The following is an 18,432-nucleotide window of genomic DNA, read 5'->3' as shown; positions in this document are numbered from 1 at the left end:
TACCTGTCTGACCTATATACGAATGTTGGAACTTAAACAGTGGCAACTATTTATTTACAGCTCGTACAAAATAGATATGTGTTTCAAAGTTTTACTGACCTTCAGAATAGTCATCAGCACGGTGAATAACCCGTTGTCAGCGATGTGGAAGTCGTAGGATACTCTTAGCAGTGCCAGTTGTGTCGACAGTTCAAGCGGTGCCATCTATCGCCCCACGAATTTGTAGCAGTTCTGAATGCCCTGAAGTGTTTCCTTCAGTTTAGAAATCGAGTTGAACTCACGAGGGCTTAAGTCAGGGGAGTGCAGTAGCTGGTATAGCACTTAGCAGCCCCATCAGTCAAACAAATCAGTAACAGCTTGCACTGTATGTGCTTGAGCATTGTCCCGCAAAATGATGGTCAGGTCCTGCAGAATGTGTCATCACTTCTCTCTTTAAGCTGGTCGGAGGTTGTGTTCCAAAAATGAACAGCATCGAGAAAGAAGTGATGACACTTTCTGCAGGACCTGACCATCATTTTGCAGGACAATGCTCAAGCACATACAGTTTGCTGTTACTGATTTATTTGACTGATGGAGCTGCTAAGTGCTGTATCACCTACTGCACTCCCCTGACTTAAGCCCTCGTGAGTTCAACTCGATTTCTAAACTGAAGAAAACACTTCACGGCATTTGCTTCAGAACTGCTACAAATTTGTGGGGCAATAGACCGTGTCACTTGAACTGTCAACACAACTGGCACTGCTAAGATTATCCTACGGTTTCCACATCACTGGTAATGGGTTATACACAATGCTGATGACTACTCTCAAGGTCAGTAAAACTATGAAACACACATCTATTTTGTATGAGCTGTAAATAAATAGTTGCCACTATTAAAGTTCCAACCCTCATATGTGCTCTGACAATCATTACACTTTATGGTTTTGGTGTTTATTATTGTATCTTAACTACTTACAGTCTCTTCACTATTGACAGGGCCCATGTGTGTTTCTGTTCATCTTGGATAAATAATTGTTCCTGTTGCCTAGATACAGTTCTCCTATATTCCTTCTCTATTTCCAACTACCTGCCATTCCCCTCATCACTCCCACCCTGCCCACTGGGGTTTTTGGTTGGTTTTGAGAGATTAGTTTTACGAGGGTTTTGGTCAATGAATTTTCTTTGTCAGTTCTTGTCTGCTTTCACTAAGATCCATCATATAGTCTGTACATTCTCCATCGTAATTTGGACTGTTTAAAAAATGAGAGGTGTTGATTTTTACATTAACTTGGTTTAGCATTACTTAGCACCATTTTAGATATTTGGTTTTTTATATTTTTATACTTCTTATATTTTCACATATCTTTTATATTTTTATTGGTTTAATATACTTTGCCATCATGGACCAGGACTTCAGTTGGATTCTGTTATCTTGTTGTGGATGTAACCACATGGTTCAGTTTCCTTAGCTGTAATTAATTTAATTAATTTTAAGTGAATCTTAGTGCTCATAAGTGTAATTGTGAATATTCTCTGTCTTTCGTATTGGACTCTTATTTAACTCTGAGATCCATTCTGCTACTACGATTTCCACGGTCCAGTATTCGTATCCTTTTAATTTGGTTTCTACCACTAGACATCACCATCTTCAACCCACGATGGGGTGGTGCGTTCATGGATTCACAGTATTTAGTGTGTGGTTAGGGCTATAATGTGGAGTTATATTTGATGTCTGCCTGTCTTGTAATTCTTTGTTTCCCCTGCGGATTTTGATGGTGGTTTTTCCTATCATACATGGATTGTCACGTGCTGTCGAGGCTAGTGTTTTCACATTGTTTTGCAGATGTATTACTAATCATGCATGGTTTGGATCAGATGCCCATCTGCTGTTTCATTTAAGGTTTTATCGAGATGTGATGTTTTTATGCATACTTACACCTTGGAAGTCACAGTGACATGATGCATTGGTTTTGTGATTACATCACTTTACTGACTACACTGTTTGGTAGGCTATGTTGACTATTAGCACTTTTACTTACGTAGTTTCATTCTATATGCAGATATGACCTGAAGGTATACCTCCAGGGCGTGAAATTGGTCGTCATACAGAGAAAACACAACAAACACCTATTGCAGATTCAGACTTTCACTCAGTTTAATGTAGACTATTTTACCATCTCTGATTTTAAATTGTTTCATTGACCTTCACATTATGTACATGTTTTTCAGCTGTGGTTGCTCGACCTATAAGATTATTGGTAGATTACACAGAAATACCGGCCTTCTAGTCACAGTTTTCGCCGTTGTCACTTCTAAAATTCACTACGTTTATTTGTTTCATCACTCTAAGCATTTTCTTCTACAGAGTACATTATCTTGATTTGCATCAAGGGTACTGGACACGAAGCACTTAGGAGAGAATCTGGTGACATTGTATGCCACAAAGAGAGAATCCAATATCATCACATAAGGCTGACTGATGTTTTTTTTAATCCCGCACATTTTGTGAGTGCATAATTGCCTTCTAAAGGGCAACTGGAGTAGTATTTTTTGGAGACGGAATTTAAATGGCTTGTTTATGATGACATCATGCACCTACAGTGTTGAAATCACCTCCAGGTATAATGACTGGCTTTGTCTTCAGTATAATAACATACTTCTGAGACTATTCAACACTCACTGAAGTGAAATAATATGTAATGGTACACCCTGAACCACAATTAAATTCTGCGAGAGGGAATTTACTTTTATTAAGTAAGTACCTCAGAAGTTTGTAATGTATTCAAAGTACGCTGAGCCTTTATCCTTGGACAAACACCAGTATGAAGTTAAAGTACAAAAAATAATAATACAGATTAATATTTTTTATTATATTTTATATGTGCTTCCCTTCCCTTTTTGCTGTTCAAAATGATCCCACATATAAAAATTCAACCACAAACCACATAAGAGAGTGTACATCATCTAGGTGCCATTATGTAGAAGTTTATCATTTGCATTTTAAGAATGCACCATATGAGATGAAGTGATGTCTACATTTCAGTGAAATGAATGAGCGAACTCACATTTTATGTTGGCATTTATACGTCAATAAACTGAATATACTAAAAAAAAATTCACAATGTTTATGGAAAATTACATGTTTTCAGACACAGGGAAAAGTGTAAGAGGAAATGTCTTCACTCACAATACATACATATGAAGAGGTAAGCTCATTACTTATCGTAAAGGCCATTTTTACCCCATTTTAAGAAAAAACAAATTTAAAAAAAAGTAAACATAGCATGTTCCAAATTTTACAAGTATCAACATGGAAATATGCATTCAGAGTATTAACATACAAAACATTTTCCTACTTACTTCAGTCCAAAGATTCCTTCCATCTGAACACTGAAGCAGGAGTTAAGTGTTGTTGCAATAACATCAGCTCCTCTTAATATATTAATCTGTGCCATGCGCTCATCTGCTAACTGCTTGGATCGATTTGAGCTTGAACTTGTCTGAAATAAATGTGGTATGAAACTGTTGCCAAATTTTGCAACTGACATTCATGTTAGGGTGTACTTATTAAATATTCAGGAAGGTTTTCATTAGCACAAGAATGATGAATAAAATTTATGAGCAGTAGTCAAATGAAAATGAGATAGATGGAAAAAAGTAAAGTAATCGCTATAATTGCCAATACATTTTGGCAAGACAGTCAATGCCTTCCAGGAAAAATGTTTGCGATCCCACAGGTTACCATGGATGCTTTGACTATGCAACAGAAGTTTCGGTGTGAAGCCCTTACATATCCTCCACACAGTCCTGATCTTTCCTCATGTGATTTGCATAATTTTGTAGCCCTGAAGAAAGACAATGGTGATTTGCTTTGGACAAAGAGGTGAATGTCTGGGTACAATCACCATTCCACAGGAAACCACAAACATTTTTCTGTGAAGGCATTGACCATCTTGTCTCACAGTGGGATAAATGTATTAACTGCTATGGTGATTATTTATCAAATAATAAACAGCTTATTTACTTTTTTTCCATCTGTTTTATTTTCATCTGACTGCCCTATTACAACAGGCATAAGAGCTTGTGGAATTTAAGTTAACATAGTGCCAAAAGAGGAGGTACACAAGCCTCGTTAGTTCACATTATGTCAAATTTTGGTACAATGAGATGTTCTCCTCGCACCTCATACAATATAAAGCTTCTGTAAAATCAAAAAAAGTTAGAGAGTACTTACAGTGTAACATTTCATCAAGGACTCTCAATGTCAGTGTCGGATAGACCGCCAGTGACAGAGCACCTTGTGATCCTGCCGCTAATAAGGCGAGTACACCATTCGTTTTCTTTTTACGAGCTTGCAACAGGAGCAACTTATTTAGATACCTGTGTAGTTACTACTTTATTTTTTGTAATTTCTTGCATGTTCAAGTGCTTACTAGGCACAACCTTTTATTTTAATAACAGTGTAGCGTACAGTACCGCCAATGTTATCAACCCTTGTATCGACCACCATATCATACAGGCTTTTGTTTGTTTTGATTAGCGTAGCTCAGTGTCAGTTAGACCATCAGTGAGAGAGCACTTCAAATTCCTGCTGCTAATAAGGTGAGTATATCACTCGTTTGTTACATATTTTTACTAGCTTCAAATAGGAGCGACTTCAGTAATGGATAGGAACTGTGATTGCTGTCTACAGATGTTAGCTAAGTTGATGACACTTTGCTCAGAACTCCAGGCTGTGTTGGCTTCTGTCACACAGCTTGAGGCTGCTGTCAAGGGGCATAACTGTGGGGGGTCGTACATGGGTATGCGAGGGACATCAAGCATGTCCAATGTGTCCCCCGATCGGTCCACTGCTGTAACCACCCCGGGTACTGCCTGTAATGAGGTTGATCCCTCACTCGTGGTCAAGTGGGAGACCATTCCGAAGTCTGGCAGGCAGCGAAAGAATTTCCGAGGGGCCGATCGTAAGGCCTCCCTGGTTCATTTGACGAACAGATTTCGGGCGTTATCTATGGCTGACAAAGTCTCTAAGCCGGATGCAGTCATCCAACATGTTCCAGAGGAAGTTTCTCGGCCCGCAAGTTCTGGGCACTCACAGAGGGTGGGTTTGCTGGTAGTTGGGAGATCCAATGTTAGGTGTGTAATGGGGCCCCTTAGGAACGTGGCTGCCAAGGAGGGGAAGGAAGCCAGTGTGCACTGGGTGTGCATACCGGTGGGAGTCATCTCGGATGTGGAAAGGGTGCTTCTAGATGCCAAGAAGAGTACAGGGTGCAGCCAACTGCAGGTGGTGGCTCATGTCAGTATCAATGATGTGTGTCATTTTGGATCAGGAGAGATTCTCTCTGGTTTCAAGCAACTAGCATAAATGGTAAAGACTGCCAGTCTTGCTTGCGAGATTAAGGCAGAGCTCATCATCTGCAGCATCCATACCAAAAAATCCCACCTATAGAGCCTATCCACACAGGGATTCTGTTTCTGCATTGACAGCAGCTCCCATTGCCCAGTATGGTGAAGATCTCACAAAGGCCTTCACAGACAGGCACTATCCGCCTGACCTAGTCCACAGACAGATTTCCTGTGGTATATCTCCACACATCCCAATTGACCTACCACCCCCAAGATCCAGCTACTAAGCAGCCTACCCCTCGTCACTCAAAACCACCCCCGACTGGAACATCTGAATCACATCCTTTGTCAGAGCTTAGGTTGTCTGTCATCATGCCCTGGTATGTAGAACAACCTATCCAGGGTCCTTCCCACCCCTCTTGAAATGGGGTTCCATCATCACTCAACCTCTACATCATCCTGGTCCATCCCTATGCCACTCCCAATCCCAACCCCTTGTCAAAGGTTCATATACTTGTGGAAGATCCAGGTGCAAGACCTGCCAAATCCACCCACCCAGGACCTCCTATTCCAGTCTTGTCACAGGCTTATCCTAACACATCAGAGGCTGGGCCCCCCGTGAAAGCATCATGTATCACATCTGCTGCAATCACCGTTCAGTTTCTTGTATTGGCATAACTACCAGCCTGTTATCCTGCAGGATGAATGGCCACCACCAACTGTGGCCAAGACCAAAGTGGACTACGTTATTACACAACACGCAGTTGAACAAACCAGGCCTGATTTCAATGGGTGCTTCATAACTTGGGAGATCTCTATCTTCCCCTACACCACCAGCTTTTGTAAATTGTGAAGGTGGGACACATTCTTCGGAATTCGTTGTGGCCTCAATCTATGGTAACATACCGTCCCAACATCCTCCACCCAACAGTTCCACCCCCCCCCCCCCCCCCTCTATCCTCTATATTATCACATCCTCCCAGGTCTCATCTCCTCACCCTCTTTGTGCACTAATCTTTGCCAATGTATCCACTGTTCTTTTCCCATCTTTGCTCCTCTCCTTTCTGCTCTCTTTTTTCACGTCCGTCTGCCTCAGTCTCCCGATCCTGCACCAGGTAGCCTTTTCTGCCATCTATAGTCCCTATACACTTTGCCAGGCAGCATTGTTTCTTATTCACCCACCCGTACTCTGCTACATCTACATCTACATCTACATTGATACTCCGCAAGCCACCCAACGGTGTGTGGCGGAGGGCACTTTACGTGCCACTGTCATTACCTCCCTTTCCTGTTCCAGTCGCGTATGGTTCGCGGGAAGAACGACTGTCTGAAAGCCTCCGTGCGCGCTCTAATCTCTCTAATTTTACATTCGTGATCTCCTCGGGAAGTATAAGTAGGGGGAAGCAATATATTCGATACCTCATCCAGAAACGCACCCTCTCGAAACCTGGTGAGCAAGCTACACCGCGATGCAGAGCGCCTCTCTTGCAGAGTCTGCCACTTGAGTTTATTAAACATCTCCGTAACGCTATCATGGTTACCAAATAACCCAGTGACGAAACGCGCCGCTCTTCTTTGGATCTTCTCTATCTCCTCTGTCAACCCGACCTGGTACGGATCCCACACTGATGATCAATACTCAAGTATATGTCGAACGAGTGTTTTGTAAGCCACCTCCTTTGTTGATGGACTACATTTTCTAAGCACTCTCCCAATGAATCTCAACCTGGTACCCGCCTTACCAACAATTAGTTTTATATGATCATTCCACTTCAAATCGTTCCGTACGCATACTCCCAGATATTTTACAGAAGTAACTGCTACCAGTGTTTGTTCCGCTATCATATAATCAAACAATAAAGGATCCTTCTTTCTATGTATTCGCAATACATTACATTTGTCTATGTTAAGGGTCAGTTGCCACTCCCTGCACCAAGTGCCTATCCGCTGCAGATCTTCCTGTATTTCGCTACAATTTTCTAATGCAGCAACTTCTCTGTATACTACAGCATCATCCGCGAAAAGCCGCATGGAACTTCCGACACTATCTACTAAGTCATTTATATATATTGTGAAAAGCAATGGTCCCATAACACTCCCCTGTGGCACGCCAGAGGTTACTTTAACGTCTGTAGACGTCTCTCCATTGATAACAACATGCTGTGTTCTGTTTGCTAAAAACTCCTCAATCCAGCCACACAGCTGGTCTGATATTCCGTAGGCTCTTACTTTGCTTATCAGGCGACAGTGCGGAACTGTATCGAACGTCTTCCGGAAGTCAAGAAAAATAGCATCTACCTGGGAGCCTGTATCTAATATTTTCTGGGTCTCATGAACAAATAAGGCGAGTTGGGTCTCTCACGATCGCTGTTTCCGGAATCCATGTTGATTCCTACATAGTAGATTCTGGGTTTCCAGAAATGACATGATACGCGAGCAAAAAACATGTTCTAAAATTCTACAAGAGATCGACGTAAGAGATATAGGTCTATAGTTTTGCGCATCTGCTCGACGACCCTTCTTGAAGACTGGGACTATCTGTGCTCTTTTCCAATCATTTGGAACCCTCCGTTCCTCTAGAGACTTGCGGTACACGGCTGTTAGAAGGGGGGCAAGTTCTTTCGCGTACTCTGTGTAGAATCGAATTGGTATCCCGTCAGGTCCAGTGGACTTTCCTCTATTGAGTGATTCCAGTTGCTTTTCTATTCCTTGGACACTTATTTCGATGTCAGCCATTTTTTCGTTTGTGCGAGGATTTAGAGAAGGAACTGCAGTGCGGTCTTCCTCTGTGAAACAGCTTTGGAAAAAGGTGTTTAGTATTTCAGCTTTACGCGTGTCATCCTCTGTTTCAATGCCATCATCATCCCGTAGTGTCTGGATATGCTGTTTCGAGCCACTTACTGATTTAACGTAAGACCAGAACTTCCTAGGATTTTCTGTCAAGTCGGTACATAGAATTTTACTTTCGAATTCAATGAACGCTTCACGCATAGCCCTCCTTACGCTAACTTTGACATCGTTTAGCTTCTGTTTGTCTGAGAGGTTTTGGCTGCGTTTAAACTTGGAGTGGTGCTCTCTTTGCTTTCGCAGTAGTTTCCTAACTTTGTTGTTGTACCACGGTGGGTTTTTCCCGTCCCTCACAGTTTTACTCGGCACGTACCTGTCTAAAACGCATTTTACGATTGCCTTGAACTTTTTCCATAAACACTCAACATTGTCAGTGTCGGAACATAAATTTTCGTTTTGATCTGTTAGGTAGTCTGAAATCTGCCTTCTATTACTCTTGCTGAACAGATAAACCTTCCTCCCTTTTTTTTATATTCCTATTAACTTCCATATTCAGGGATGCTGCAACGGCCTTATGATCGCTGATTCCCTGTTCTGTACATACAGATTCGAAAAGTTCGGGTCTGTTTGTTATCAGTAGGTCCAATATGTTATCTCCACGAGTCGGATCTCTGTTTAATTGCTCGAGGTAATTTTCGGATAGTGCACTCAGTATAATGTCACTCGATGCTCTGTCCCTACCACCCGTCCTAAACATCTGAGTGTCCCAGTCTATATCTGGTAAATTGAAATCTCCACCTAAGACTATAACATGCTGAGAAAATTTATGTGAAATGTATTCCAAATTTTCTCTCAGTTGTTCTGCCACTAATGCTGCTGAGTCGGGAGGTCGGTAAAAGGAGCCAATTATTAACCTAGTTCGGTTGTTTAGTGTAACCTCCACCCATAATAATTCACAGGAACTATCCACTTCTACTTCACTACAGGATAAACTACTACTAACAGCGATGAACACTCCACCACCGGTTGCATGCAATCTATCCTTTCTAAACACCGTCTGTACCTTTGTAAAAATTTCGGCAGAATTTATCTCTGGCTTAAGCCAGCTTTCTGTACCTATAACGATTTCAGCTTCGGTGCTTTCTATCAGTGCTTGAAGTTCCGGTACTTTACCAACGCAGCTTCGACAGTTGACAATTACAATACCGATTGCTGCTTGGTCCCCGCATGTCCTGACTTTGCCCCGCACCCGTTGAGGCTGTTGCCCTTTCTGTACTTGCCCAAGGCCATCTAACCTAAAAAACCGCCCAGCCCACGCCACACAACCCCTGCTACCCGTGTAGCCGCTTGTTGCGTGTAGTGGACTCCTGACCTATCCAGCGGAACCCGAAACCCCACCACCCTATGGCGCAAGTCGAGGAATCTGCAGCCCACACGGTCGCAGAACCGTCTCAGCCTCTGATTCAGACCCTCCACTCGGCTCTGTACCAAAGGTCCGCAGTCAGTCCTGTCGACGATGCTGCAGATGGTGAGTTCTGCTTTCATCCCGCTAGCGAGACTGGCAGTCTTCACCAAATCAGATAGCCGCCGGAAGCCAGAGAGGATTTCCTCCGATCCATAGCGACACACATCATTGGTGCCGACATGAGCGACCACCTGCAGATGGGTGCACCCTGTACCCTTCATGGCATCCGGAAGGACCCTTTCCACATCTGGAATGACTCCCCCCGGTATGCACACGGAGTGCACATTGGTTTTCTTCCCCTCTCTTGCTGCCATTTCCCTAAGGGGCCCCATTACGCGCCTGACGTTGGAGCTCCCAACTACCAGTAAGCCCACCCTCTGCGACTGCCCGGATCTTGCAGACTGAGGGGCAACCTCTGGAACAGGACAAGCAGCCATGTCAGGCCGAAGATCAGTATCAGCCTGAGACAGAGCCTGAAACCGGTTCGTCAGACAAACTGGAGAGGCTTTCCGTTCAGCCCTCCGGAATGTCTTTCGCCCCCTGCCACACCTTGAAACGACCTCCCACTCTACCACAGGTGAGGGATCAGCCTCAATGCGGGCAGTATCCCGGGCAACCACAGTTGTAGTCCGATCAGGGGATGCGTGGGACGAGCTGGCCGTCCCCGACAAACCCCCATCCCGACCCCCACAGTGATGCCCATTGGCAACAGCCTCAAGCTGTGTGACCGAAGCCAACACTGCCTGAAGCTGGGAGCGAAGGGATGCCAACTCAGCCTGCATCCGAACACAGCAGTTGCAGTTCCTATCCATGCTAAAAACTGTTTTGCTAAGAACGTCTGAACTAATCTACAGAGAGCGCAAACAAATCGACAAAATTTAAACGGTTATTAAAATACAAGATTGCCTAGTAAATGCAGTAATGCTGGTACTTGCGCACTGCTGACACTGCTCGGCGGCGGAAGCAGCCTAAGCGAAATTACACTATTCAGGTACTAAAACACGATGCTACACTCTCAAATACTATAATACGCCCGAAATTTATGGATTAAACAATGCAAGAACCAAAAACACGCAAAGAAATTAAGAATTAAACTATGTAACAAATGAGTGAGCTAGGAGTATACGACTTGCTGCTCAGCTGCTTATCCAACGGCGGCAGGGAGCACACTGACTGCGACCAACCGACACTGGCCGTTCAAAACAAAACAGTAGACAAACGACTACGCGAATTTACACTATTCAGGTACTAAAACGTGATGCTACAACTCTCAAATACTATAATACGCTCGAAATTTATGAATTAAACAATGCAAGTACCAAAAACACGCAAAGAAATTAAGAATTAAACTATGTAACAAATGAGTGAGCTAGGAGTATACGACTTGCTGCTCAGCTGCTTATCCAACGGCGGCAGGGAGCACACTGACTGCGACCAACCGACACTGGCCGTTCAAAACAAAACAGTAGACAAACGACTACGCGAATTTACACTATTCAGGTACTAAAACGCGATGCTACAACTCTCAAATACTATAATACGCTCGAAATGTATGAATTAAACAATGCAAGTACCAAAAACACGCAAAGAAATTAAGAATTAAACTATGTAACAAATGAGTGAGCTAGGAGTATACGACTTGCTGCTCAGCTGCTTATCCAACGGCCCCTTCCCTTATCCACTCCACTATGGATTGTTGTTCCCCTTCAATGGGTTTCAGCTTCAGTCTGTCCTTAGCAGCCAGAGGCAGCATTCGTGTGTGTGGGATGTGCTTGTTTGTGTGACTGTGTAGGTGTTTTTTGTTTCTGTTGAGGGCTTTGGCTGTAAGTTTACTGTAAAACAGCCTTTTCGTCATGCTGTTCGCATTTCAAGGTTTCATCTTTATGGAGAATAACAATCTATCCTTTCCATAATTGTTAATATTCCAAACTGGAGTATTCATTGTTTCATTATAGTTTCAGTTAGACAGTTGTCAATACTAAGCTGCTGTGCACTGTCGCCAGCTGTGTTCAAAATGGCAAAATGCAAGAGCATACTGTTACTGCTTGAAGTTAAGATAAACATTATTGATTCATTAACAAAAGGAGAACCTGTCATGACGTTAGCTGATAAGTGTGGTGTAGATACTTCTACAATAAGCAGTGTTAAGAAGAATACCATTCACTTTTGAAGTACACCTGCAACTTGATAATGAAGATGGGAGTAATTATCGACATGTGGTAAAGAATTCAAAAAATGAACTTTTACAAAAATGATCAACCGGGCAAGTGATATCTTGTCCTTTGCTCCGTGGAAAGGTACTACAGTTAAATGAAGGAAATAGGTTGTGGTGAATCCTTTGTGGCGAGTAATGTATGGTTGTACAGTTTTAAATTTTGTCATGGAATTTGCAAATCAGAAATACAAGTAAAATAAACATCAGCAGACGTAGAGACAGCAAATTCATTTAAAGAATGTTTTGAAAAAAAGAATTTCAGAAAAGTGACTGGTTTGCTTTTTGTTTACAACAGTGATGAAACCAGATTAAATTGTAAATCATTACCGTAAACAGCAAGAGAGTTCAGCTCCAGAACAGAAAACTAGTAAAGAGCAAGTAACATTGGTTTGTGCAAATGCTACAGGGACCTTAAAATGAGTTTGCTCATCACTGGAAAATCTAAAAACCCCAGATGCTTCAAAAATACACGGGTTCCCTTAATTTACAAAAATCAAAAAAGCACATGAATAAACACCAAAATATTCACTAACTGATATGAGAACACTTTTATTCCTGAAGTAAAACAATTTTGAAACAAACTTCGTAAACAAGGAAAAGTCCTACCTTCACTGGATAATGCACCAACCCCTCTTTAGGCTGAATCATTAGAGAGAGAAAATGCAGTAAAATCCAGTAAAATTTTTGCCTCTTTAAGGTAATATCCTTGCTATAACCAATGGATCAAAGTAGTATAAGCATTAAAACAACTTTGTAGAAAACATGATGAAGATAACACAGATATTGTTTTGCAATTTTTCAAGCAAATGAATTTAAAAGAGTGTTGTTACTTGACTGTAAATGCATGAGATTTGACTGAAAGGAAGGCACTGAAAAAAACTTGGAACGGAACCATAAAGTGGAAGTACAAAAATTCAATAACTGGTATGAGTGATTCTGTTTTGGAGGATATAAATGAGCCTACAACAAATGTACAAATACACTGGGACTGTGATGCCAACAGTATAGAAGAACGGCTCACTTATAATGTTTTTAAATCATATCGGATGATTACATTGTTGACAATATATTCCAAGCATTTCATTCACTGGAAACAGCTTTCAAATGGTTTGAAAAACAACATGATATCCTGATTTTACAACAGTTAAAACAAATGCATGATGAAGTAGCAATGAATGGCAAATATTGTTCGTCAAATGACAATTACCAAATAGTTTAAGCAAAATTAAACTACAGTGACTATCCTATGTGACTTTTGTTAGGTATTTCACAATTAACATTGCAGTATTTTAGTAATATTAAGAAAATATGTACGCACATTCGAAAATGTATGTCTAATCTGTTTTAACAAATTTAATTTGTTGTTTTGAATTAACACCTAACATTATGTATTAACCCTATAAAGATAACCATAAGCCAATGTACCTAAAAGGTAATCAATGCGTATGACATTGGTCATATTTATAGAGTTAAAAATACAAAAAATAGATTTTCTTCATACATTCAATTATCTGGATCTTTGACTATCCCAGTGACTTATGACAACAATTATTCCAGTTAATCAAGTCTCCACAGAAATTCAGTTTGCAAAATGTAACAATGAATTTGAGGTTTTGGACTTCTCTCTATGGAAATAAATATAGGTAGAACTACCTTATTTTGAACACAATAGGAACTAACAAAATGTTCTGAAAATGGATGAACATAGGGAAGATCTGATACAGTGTTGGTTCTTGAGTATACTCAGTAAGAAGAAGAAAAAGAAGAGGAAGAAGAAGACCAGAAAGCAGAAGATGAGATTTTTTAGTGCCAGTTTTTACAGTTGATGGGGAAAAAACACACATAATCATAAAAACAAAATTGTGCAATCTTATCCTTGTCCTTCTTATCATCACATTCTTAATACAAGTCTCATGACTACAACCACTGTCATCTCTCTTGTACTTCATTTCCTGATAGCACCCGAAGCCCAACGTTCTCTTGACCTCTTCAAAAGAGCATCCCATGGGTCTATCCCTTGGTCTTGGTCCCCAGTATTTTTTCTTCAAAGAGGTTTTGTAACGATTGGGAAATTGCCATCTTTCACCTACTTGCTTAAGAATTTTTTCAATAGTTTTTACCTGTGTACAGCTCATCTCAGTTATTTATCTGCACATCCAGATTTACTGAGTGAGATAATACCATTGTTAATATGTAATACTTTTTAACCAATGTAAACTTAATTGCACAGGGTATTTTTTGTTGTATCATGTTTGAGGGAGAACCAAAAAATAACCAGAATCGACCTGTTGTGTGTGGACGCTTTGTAGTTACATGTTGTGCCACTAGGTGGTGTTACTTTGGTATCTCCTATGTCACTCAGTAAGCTGGCGTAAGTCAGAGTTAAGTAGTTTGCTTGTGGTGCTCTGTTGTTAGCATTCCTATTCAACCCTTCAGTGATTAATGACATGGCCGACAAGAAGGAGCAAAGAATCTGTGTGAAATTTTGTTTTCTATTAGGGAAAACTGCAGCCAATACTATTGGGATGCTTCGCCAAGTCTTTAATGATAATGCTTTGAGGAAATCCCTGGTCTACGAGTTGTTTTCTTGTACTGAATCTGGCAGCATGTCAACTGAAGACTTGCCATGCCCTGGCCGTCCTTCGACAGGAAGAAATGATGAAAACATTGCCACAATCAAATGTGCAATTGATGAAGATCATCGAAGAACGAGTGATTAAATTTCTGAGGAAATGACAGTGTCATGGGGCACTGTCCAACAACTTTTAATTGATGATTTGCACTTGAGAAAAGTGCCTGCAAAATTTGTTCCTCACTTGCATACAGATGACCAAAGAGAAAACCGCGTGATTTTTTGCCACAGCTTGAGGGGTGAAGTGCAGGGGAACTGTGACTGGGGATGAGAGTTAGTGGTACGGGTACGACCCAGAGTCAAGCAAATGTCAAGCCAGCGGAAACTCAAACATCCCCACGAATCCAAGAAAGCATGTCAAGTGCAATCCATTGTGAAAACAACGGTGTTTTTTTTAATGTGAATGGTATTGTCCACAAGGAGTTCGTTCCTCTAGGAGAAACAGTGAACCCACATGTTTATCTGGATGTGTTACGAAGATTACAAGACAGTCTGCAATGAAATTGGTCAGAATCATGGAAAAGTGGGAACTGGTTGCTGCACCATGACAATGCTCCAGCCCACAAAGTTCTGACAGTCAACAGTTTACGGCAAAAAACAACATGGTGCTTGGACCTCATCCACCCTACTTACCCGATCTGACTCCATCTGACTTATATTTTTTCCCCCATGGATGAAGTAAACTCTAAAAGGAAATTGATTCAGTCATGTGGATGGCATCAAAGAAACCACGCCAACTGCTTTGAACAGTGTCCTGTCTCAAGAGTTCCAGAACTGTTTTCACCCTGGTAAAAGCATTGGGCAAGTGCAATAACTCGCATGGACGATACTTTGAAGTGCATTAAAGTCTTGTGAATGTAGAGTTCAATAAAAATGGAAAAATTAACAAAAATTGTGATTATTTTTGGGTTCCCCTTCATATTAGGATTTCTTCCCTTTTAATTCATGGATGCAGTGTGGGAAGAATGGCTGGTTGCACCCTCTGTATGAGCTATTATGTGGTTAATTTCATCTTTGTGATCTCTATAGGAAAAATAAGGAAGGGGCTGAAAAATATATACAGTTTCTGCTGTGGAAAACGATTCTTGAAGTTATTTTTTCAACATTTCTGATACACTCTTTCACCAGTCAAACAAGTTTGTGCCTTTTGCACTCCCCTTCTTTGAATATGCTTGATGTTCCCTTTTAGTCTCCTGATATGAGTTCCCATACTCTTGCGCAATTTTCATTTATGGGCTATGCAACTATATTGTATGTTATCTCTTTTGCAGGCCAACTGCAGTTTTCCAGTATCCTATCAATGAATCGCACCCTGTCAGTTGCTTTTGCTACATATGGGCCTATGCAGTCATTCCACTTCACATCTTCACACATTGTTGCTCTAAGTGACATGACAGATTATACTTGTGACTCATTAATCACATAGCTGAAGGATATAATACTATGCTTTTTACATTTCATTTCATGAAGTACATACCTTCAGATTTCTCTACATTAAGAACAAGTTGCCAGTCTTTGCATCAAGCTTATATTTTTGCACAATCCAACAGGATATTATTGCAATTTTGACTAGATAGAATTTTCTCCCAATAACTGCACTTCCAAAATGGCAACTATTATTATTTAGTACATCAATAATGTACATCATAAACAGAAATAGTTATATTGTATTTTCCTGGGACACACCAGCACTAATAAATTGTCTGTAGCTGACTCATCACACAGGATAATGTGCTGCAACCAGTCTGTCAGGACATTTTTGCATTATACAGAGTGCAGCAGAACCGACTAAGCAGTTTTAAGGAGCAATAAAAAGTAACTATGGATGTATAGAAAAAAAATGTTTTTATTTTCTAAATTAGTACAATATACCATTTTACATTTATTTAGTTTTGAAAATAATGTCCTGAAGATGGTGGCCATTAGCATCAATACATTGTTATAGACAATCACTGAAGTTTTGAGCAGCTCTTGCACACATATCACGGGGTATGGCATTCACTTCGTCGATAACACGTCCTTTTAACTCTAGTAGGGTGTGAGGGTGGCTTTTGAAAACCTTTTCCTTCAGATATCCCCAAAGAAAGTAGTCACAAATTCTGAAATCTGGTGACCATGCAGGCCACCCAACATCACCCATCAAAGAGACGAGGTGTCCTGGAAACATTTCTCTCGAAACATCAAGTGAAAAATGAGTTGTGTGAGCAGTAGCTCCATCCTGTTGAAACCACAATTCCCCCAGTCCACGTTCTTCAACAATCTCGTCTATTCTGGGTTGCAGAAAATTTTCCAACATTGAAATATAATGTGTGGAATTCACTGTCACGGTCACTCCTTCCTCCTCAAAAAAGTAAGGGCCTACCCACACGAATTGTGATATGGCACAGCACACTGTCACTTTAGGAGAACGTTTCCTCCAACTGCCGAACCCAGGACCGAATTGTGTTTGCATTAGGAACGGCATTGTTGCATGGAATATTGAACTGTTGCCGAAAAGCTTGTTGTGTAGCGATCACAGATCTGTTGTTTTCAAAATAAGAGCGAACTGCAAACCACGATGTACACCGGTCCAGACCATGTTGGCTACTGAAATGGGGTCAACAACTGAACAAAGGCAGACCACGTGCAACTGCCTACCCCCACCACAACCCCAGCGGTAATTGATAGAAACTGCTTAGTTGGTTCTGCCGCACCCTGTAGTAAGATAGACTAGTTTCACTCTGCCAACAGGAGCATCTTAAGATTCTCATCACCTAATGGCACCATATCAAAAGTTCAGAGCTCTATAAGTGGTGCTTGGTCAGATCTAATGATCTTTATATTTATGAATATCATCTGTTATAATAAGAAATAATTTCCTAAGTAAAAAAACCTGTTCCACTTGATCAATTTTTGGGTTGTCCAGGTTTAGATTCGTAGTACTTGTTTGTTTCCACTTTCTTATGACCAGGGGCTTTGTTTTTCTTTGCATTTATCTGTAATCTGAATTGTTTGAGAGAAGCTGCTAGAACTTTCAGTATCCTGTCACATATGAGTACATATCTGAGCCTGCAACCAAGGCACGCCATCAGTGAATCTTTTGCTGTGGGTTGGTTGTCCACTTATCTTTACCCACTTCGTTTCTGTTTAAAGATGTCAATTACTTTCTCAATAAATATGCCCAATAAGTATTGTGAAAGTGGATATTCCTGCCTTGTACTTCTTATGATTTTTACTCTTCGTATTGTTATTTATCTATATTCTAGACTGAGGCCCAAAAAATTTCCAAATTTGTTTCCTACTCTCTCTCTCTTTTTTATTTTTTTCCTTATACATATCTTCTTCATACACTGAAACATAAATTTCCAATTTACCATCCCACAGGCCTTTTTCAAATCTATGAAAGTAACAATATTCTCTCTGTTCTGTACAGGACCATTGTTATCCACAACTTTTTGAAGTATGATGAAATGTGACATGATCACATTGGAGCACACCTATTCTCTCAAAGATAAGTCTGCATATTCTTCTTATCTTTTCTAGGCCATGATGATGATGATGAAATGGATTAAAACTGATTATTAAACAGAAAAAAAGAGTGTGATCAAGGACTGTTTTGAATTCTACAACTTCCTTTGAATTATGTTGCACTAAGATTGAATACCTAATCTACTGATCTACTGACTTTACAATCCTGCACAGTGATGCTCATTGTTTTAAAATATTGTATTTATTTATTGTATTTACACTATGTAGATTAAATATCTGGCTATATCACAACACGAATAAGAATGTAAGGTGTAACTATTACTATCAATCAGAAGCACACATTCTTTACATATAATCAGAACTCCCATTGGCTTTTAGAAAAATTACATATTCCAACTGATACACTGAAGATGAATAAATCTGGGAATACATTCCCGTCAGCCTCCATTAATTATTATTGTAAATACACAAGCTAATTTAGCACATTACGCAGTTGCTTAGAAAGGGATATTGATAGCAGCCAAGAAGAATAATGACTTG

The 18,432-nt window shown here is 40.6% G+C and overlaps 1 protein-coding gene across 1 annotated transcript in view; it reads right to left on the bottom strand.

Annotated features, from left to right (window-relative positions):
• Nucleotides 1-18,432, bottom strand: part of LOC124789746 — a 257,297-nt gene that overhangs the window by 48,905 nt on the left and 189,960 nt on the right. Inside the window, exon 16 of the mRNA XM_047257199.1 lies at nt 3,340-3,479. Within this exon, the coding sequence (XP_047113155.1) occupies nt 3,340-3,479 (140 nt within the window). The remainder of the gene's footprint in view (nt 1-3,339; nt 3,480-18,432) is intronic.

Source organism: Schistocerca piceifrons, chromosome 3 (genome assembly GCF_021461385.2).
Source record: "Schistocerca piceifrons isolate TAMUIC-IGC-003096 chromosome 3, iqSchPice1.1, whole genome shotgun sequence".
NCBI lineage: Eukaryota > Metazoa > Arthropoda > Insecta > Orthoptera > Acrididae > Schistocerca > Schistocerca piceifrons.
This window is presented reverse-complemented; position numbering and strand designations above follow the sequence as displayed.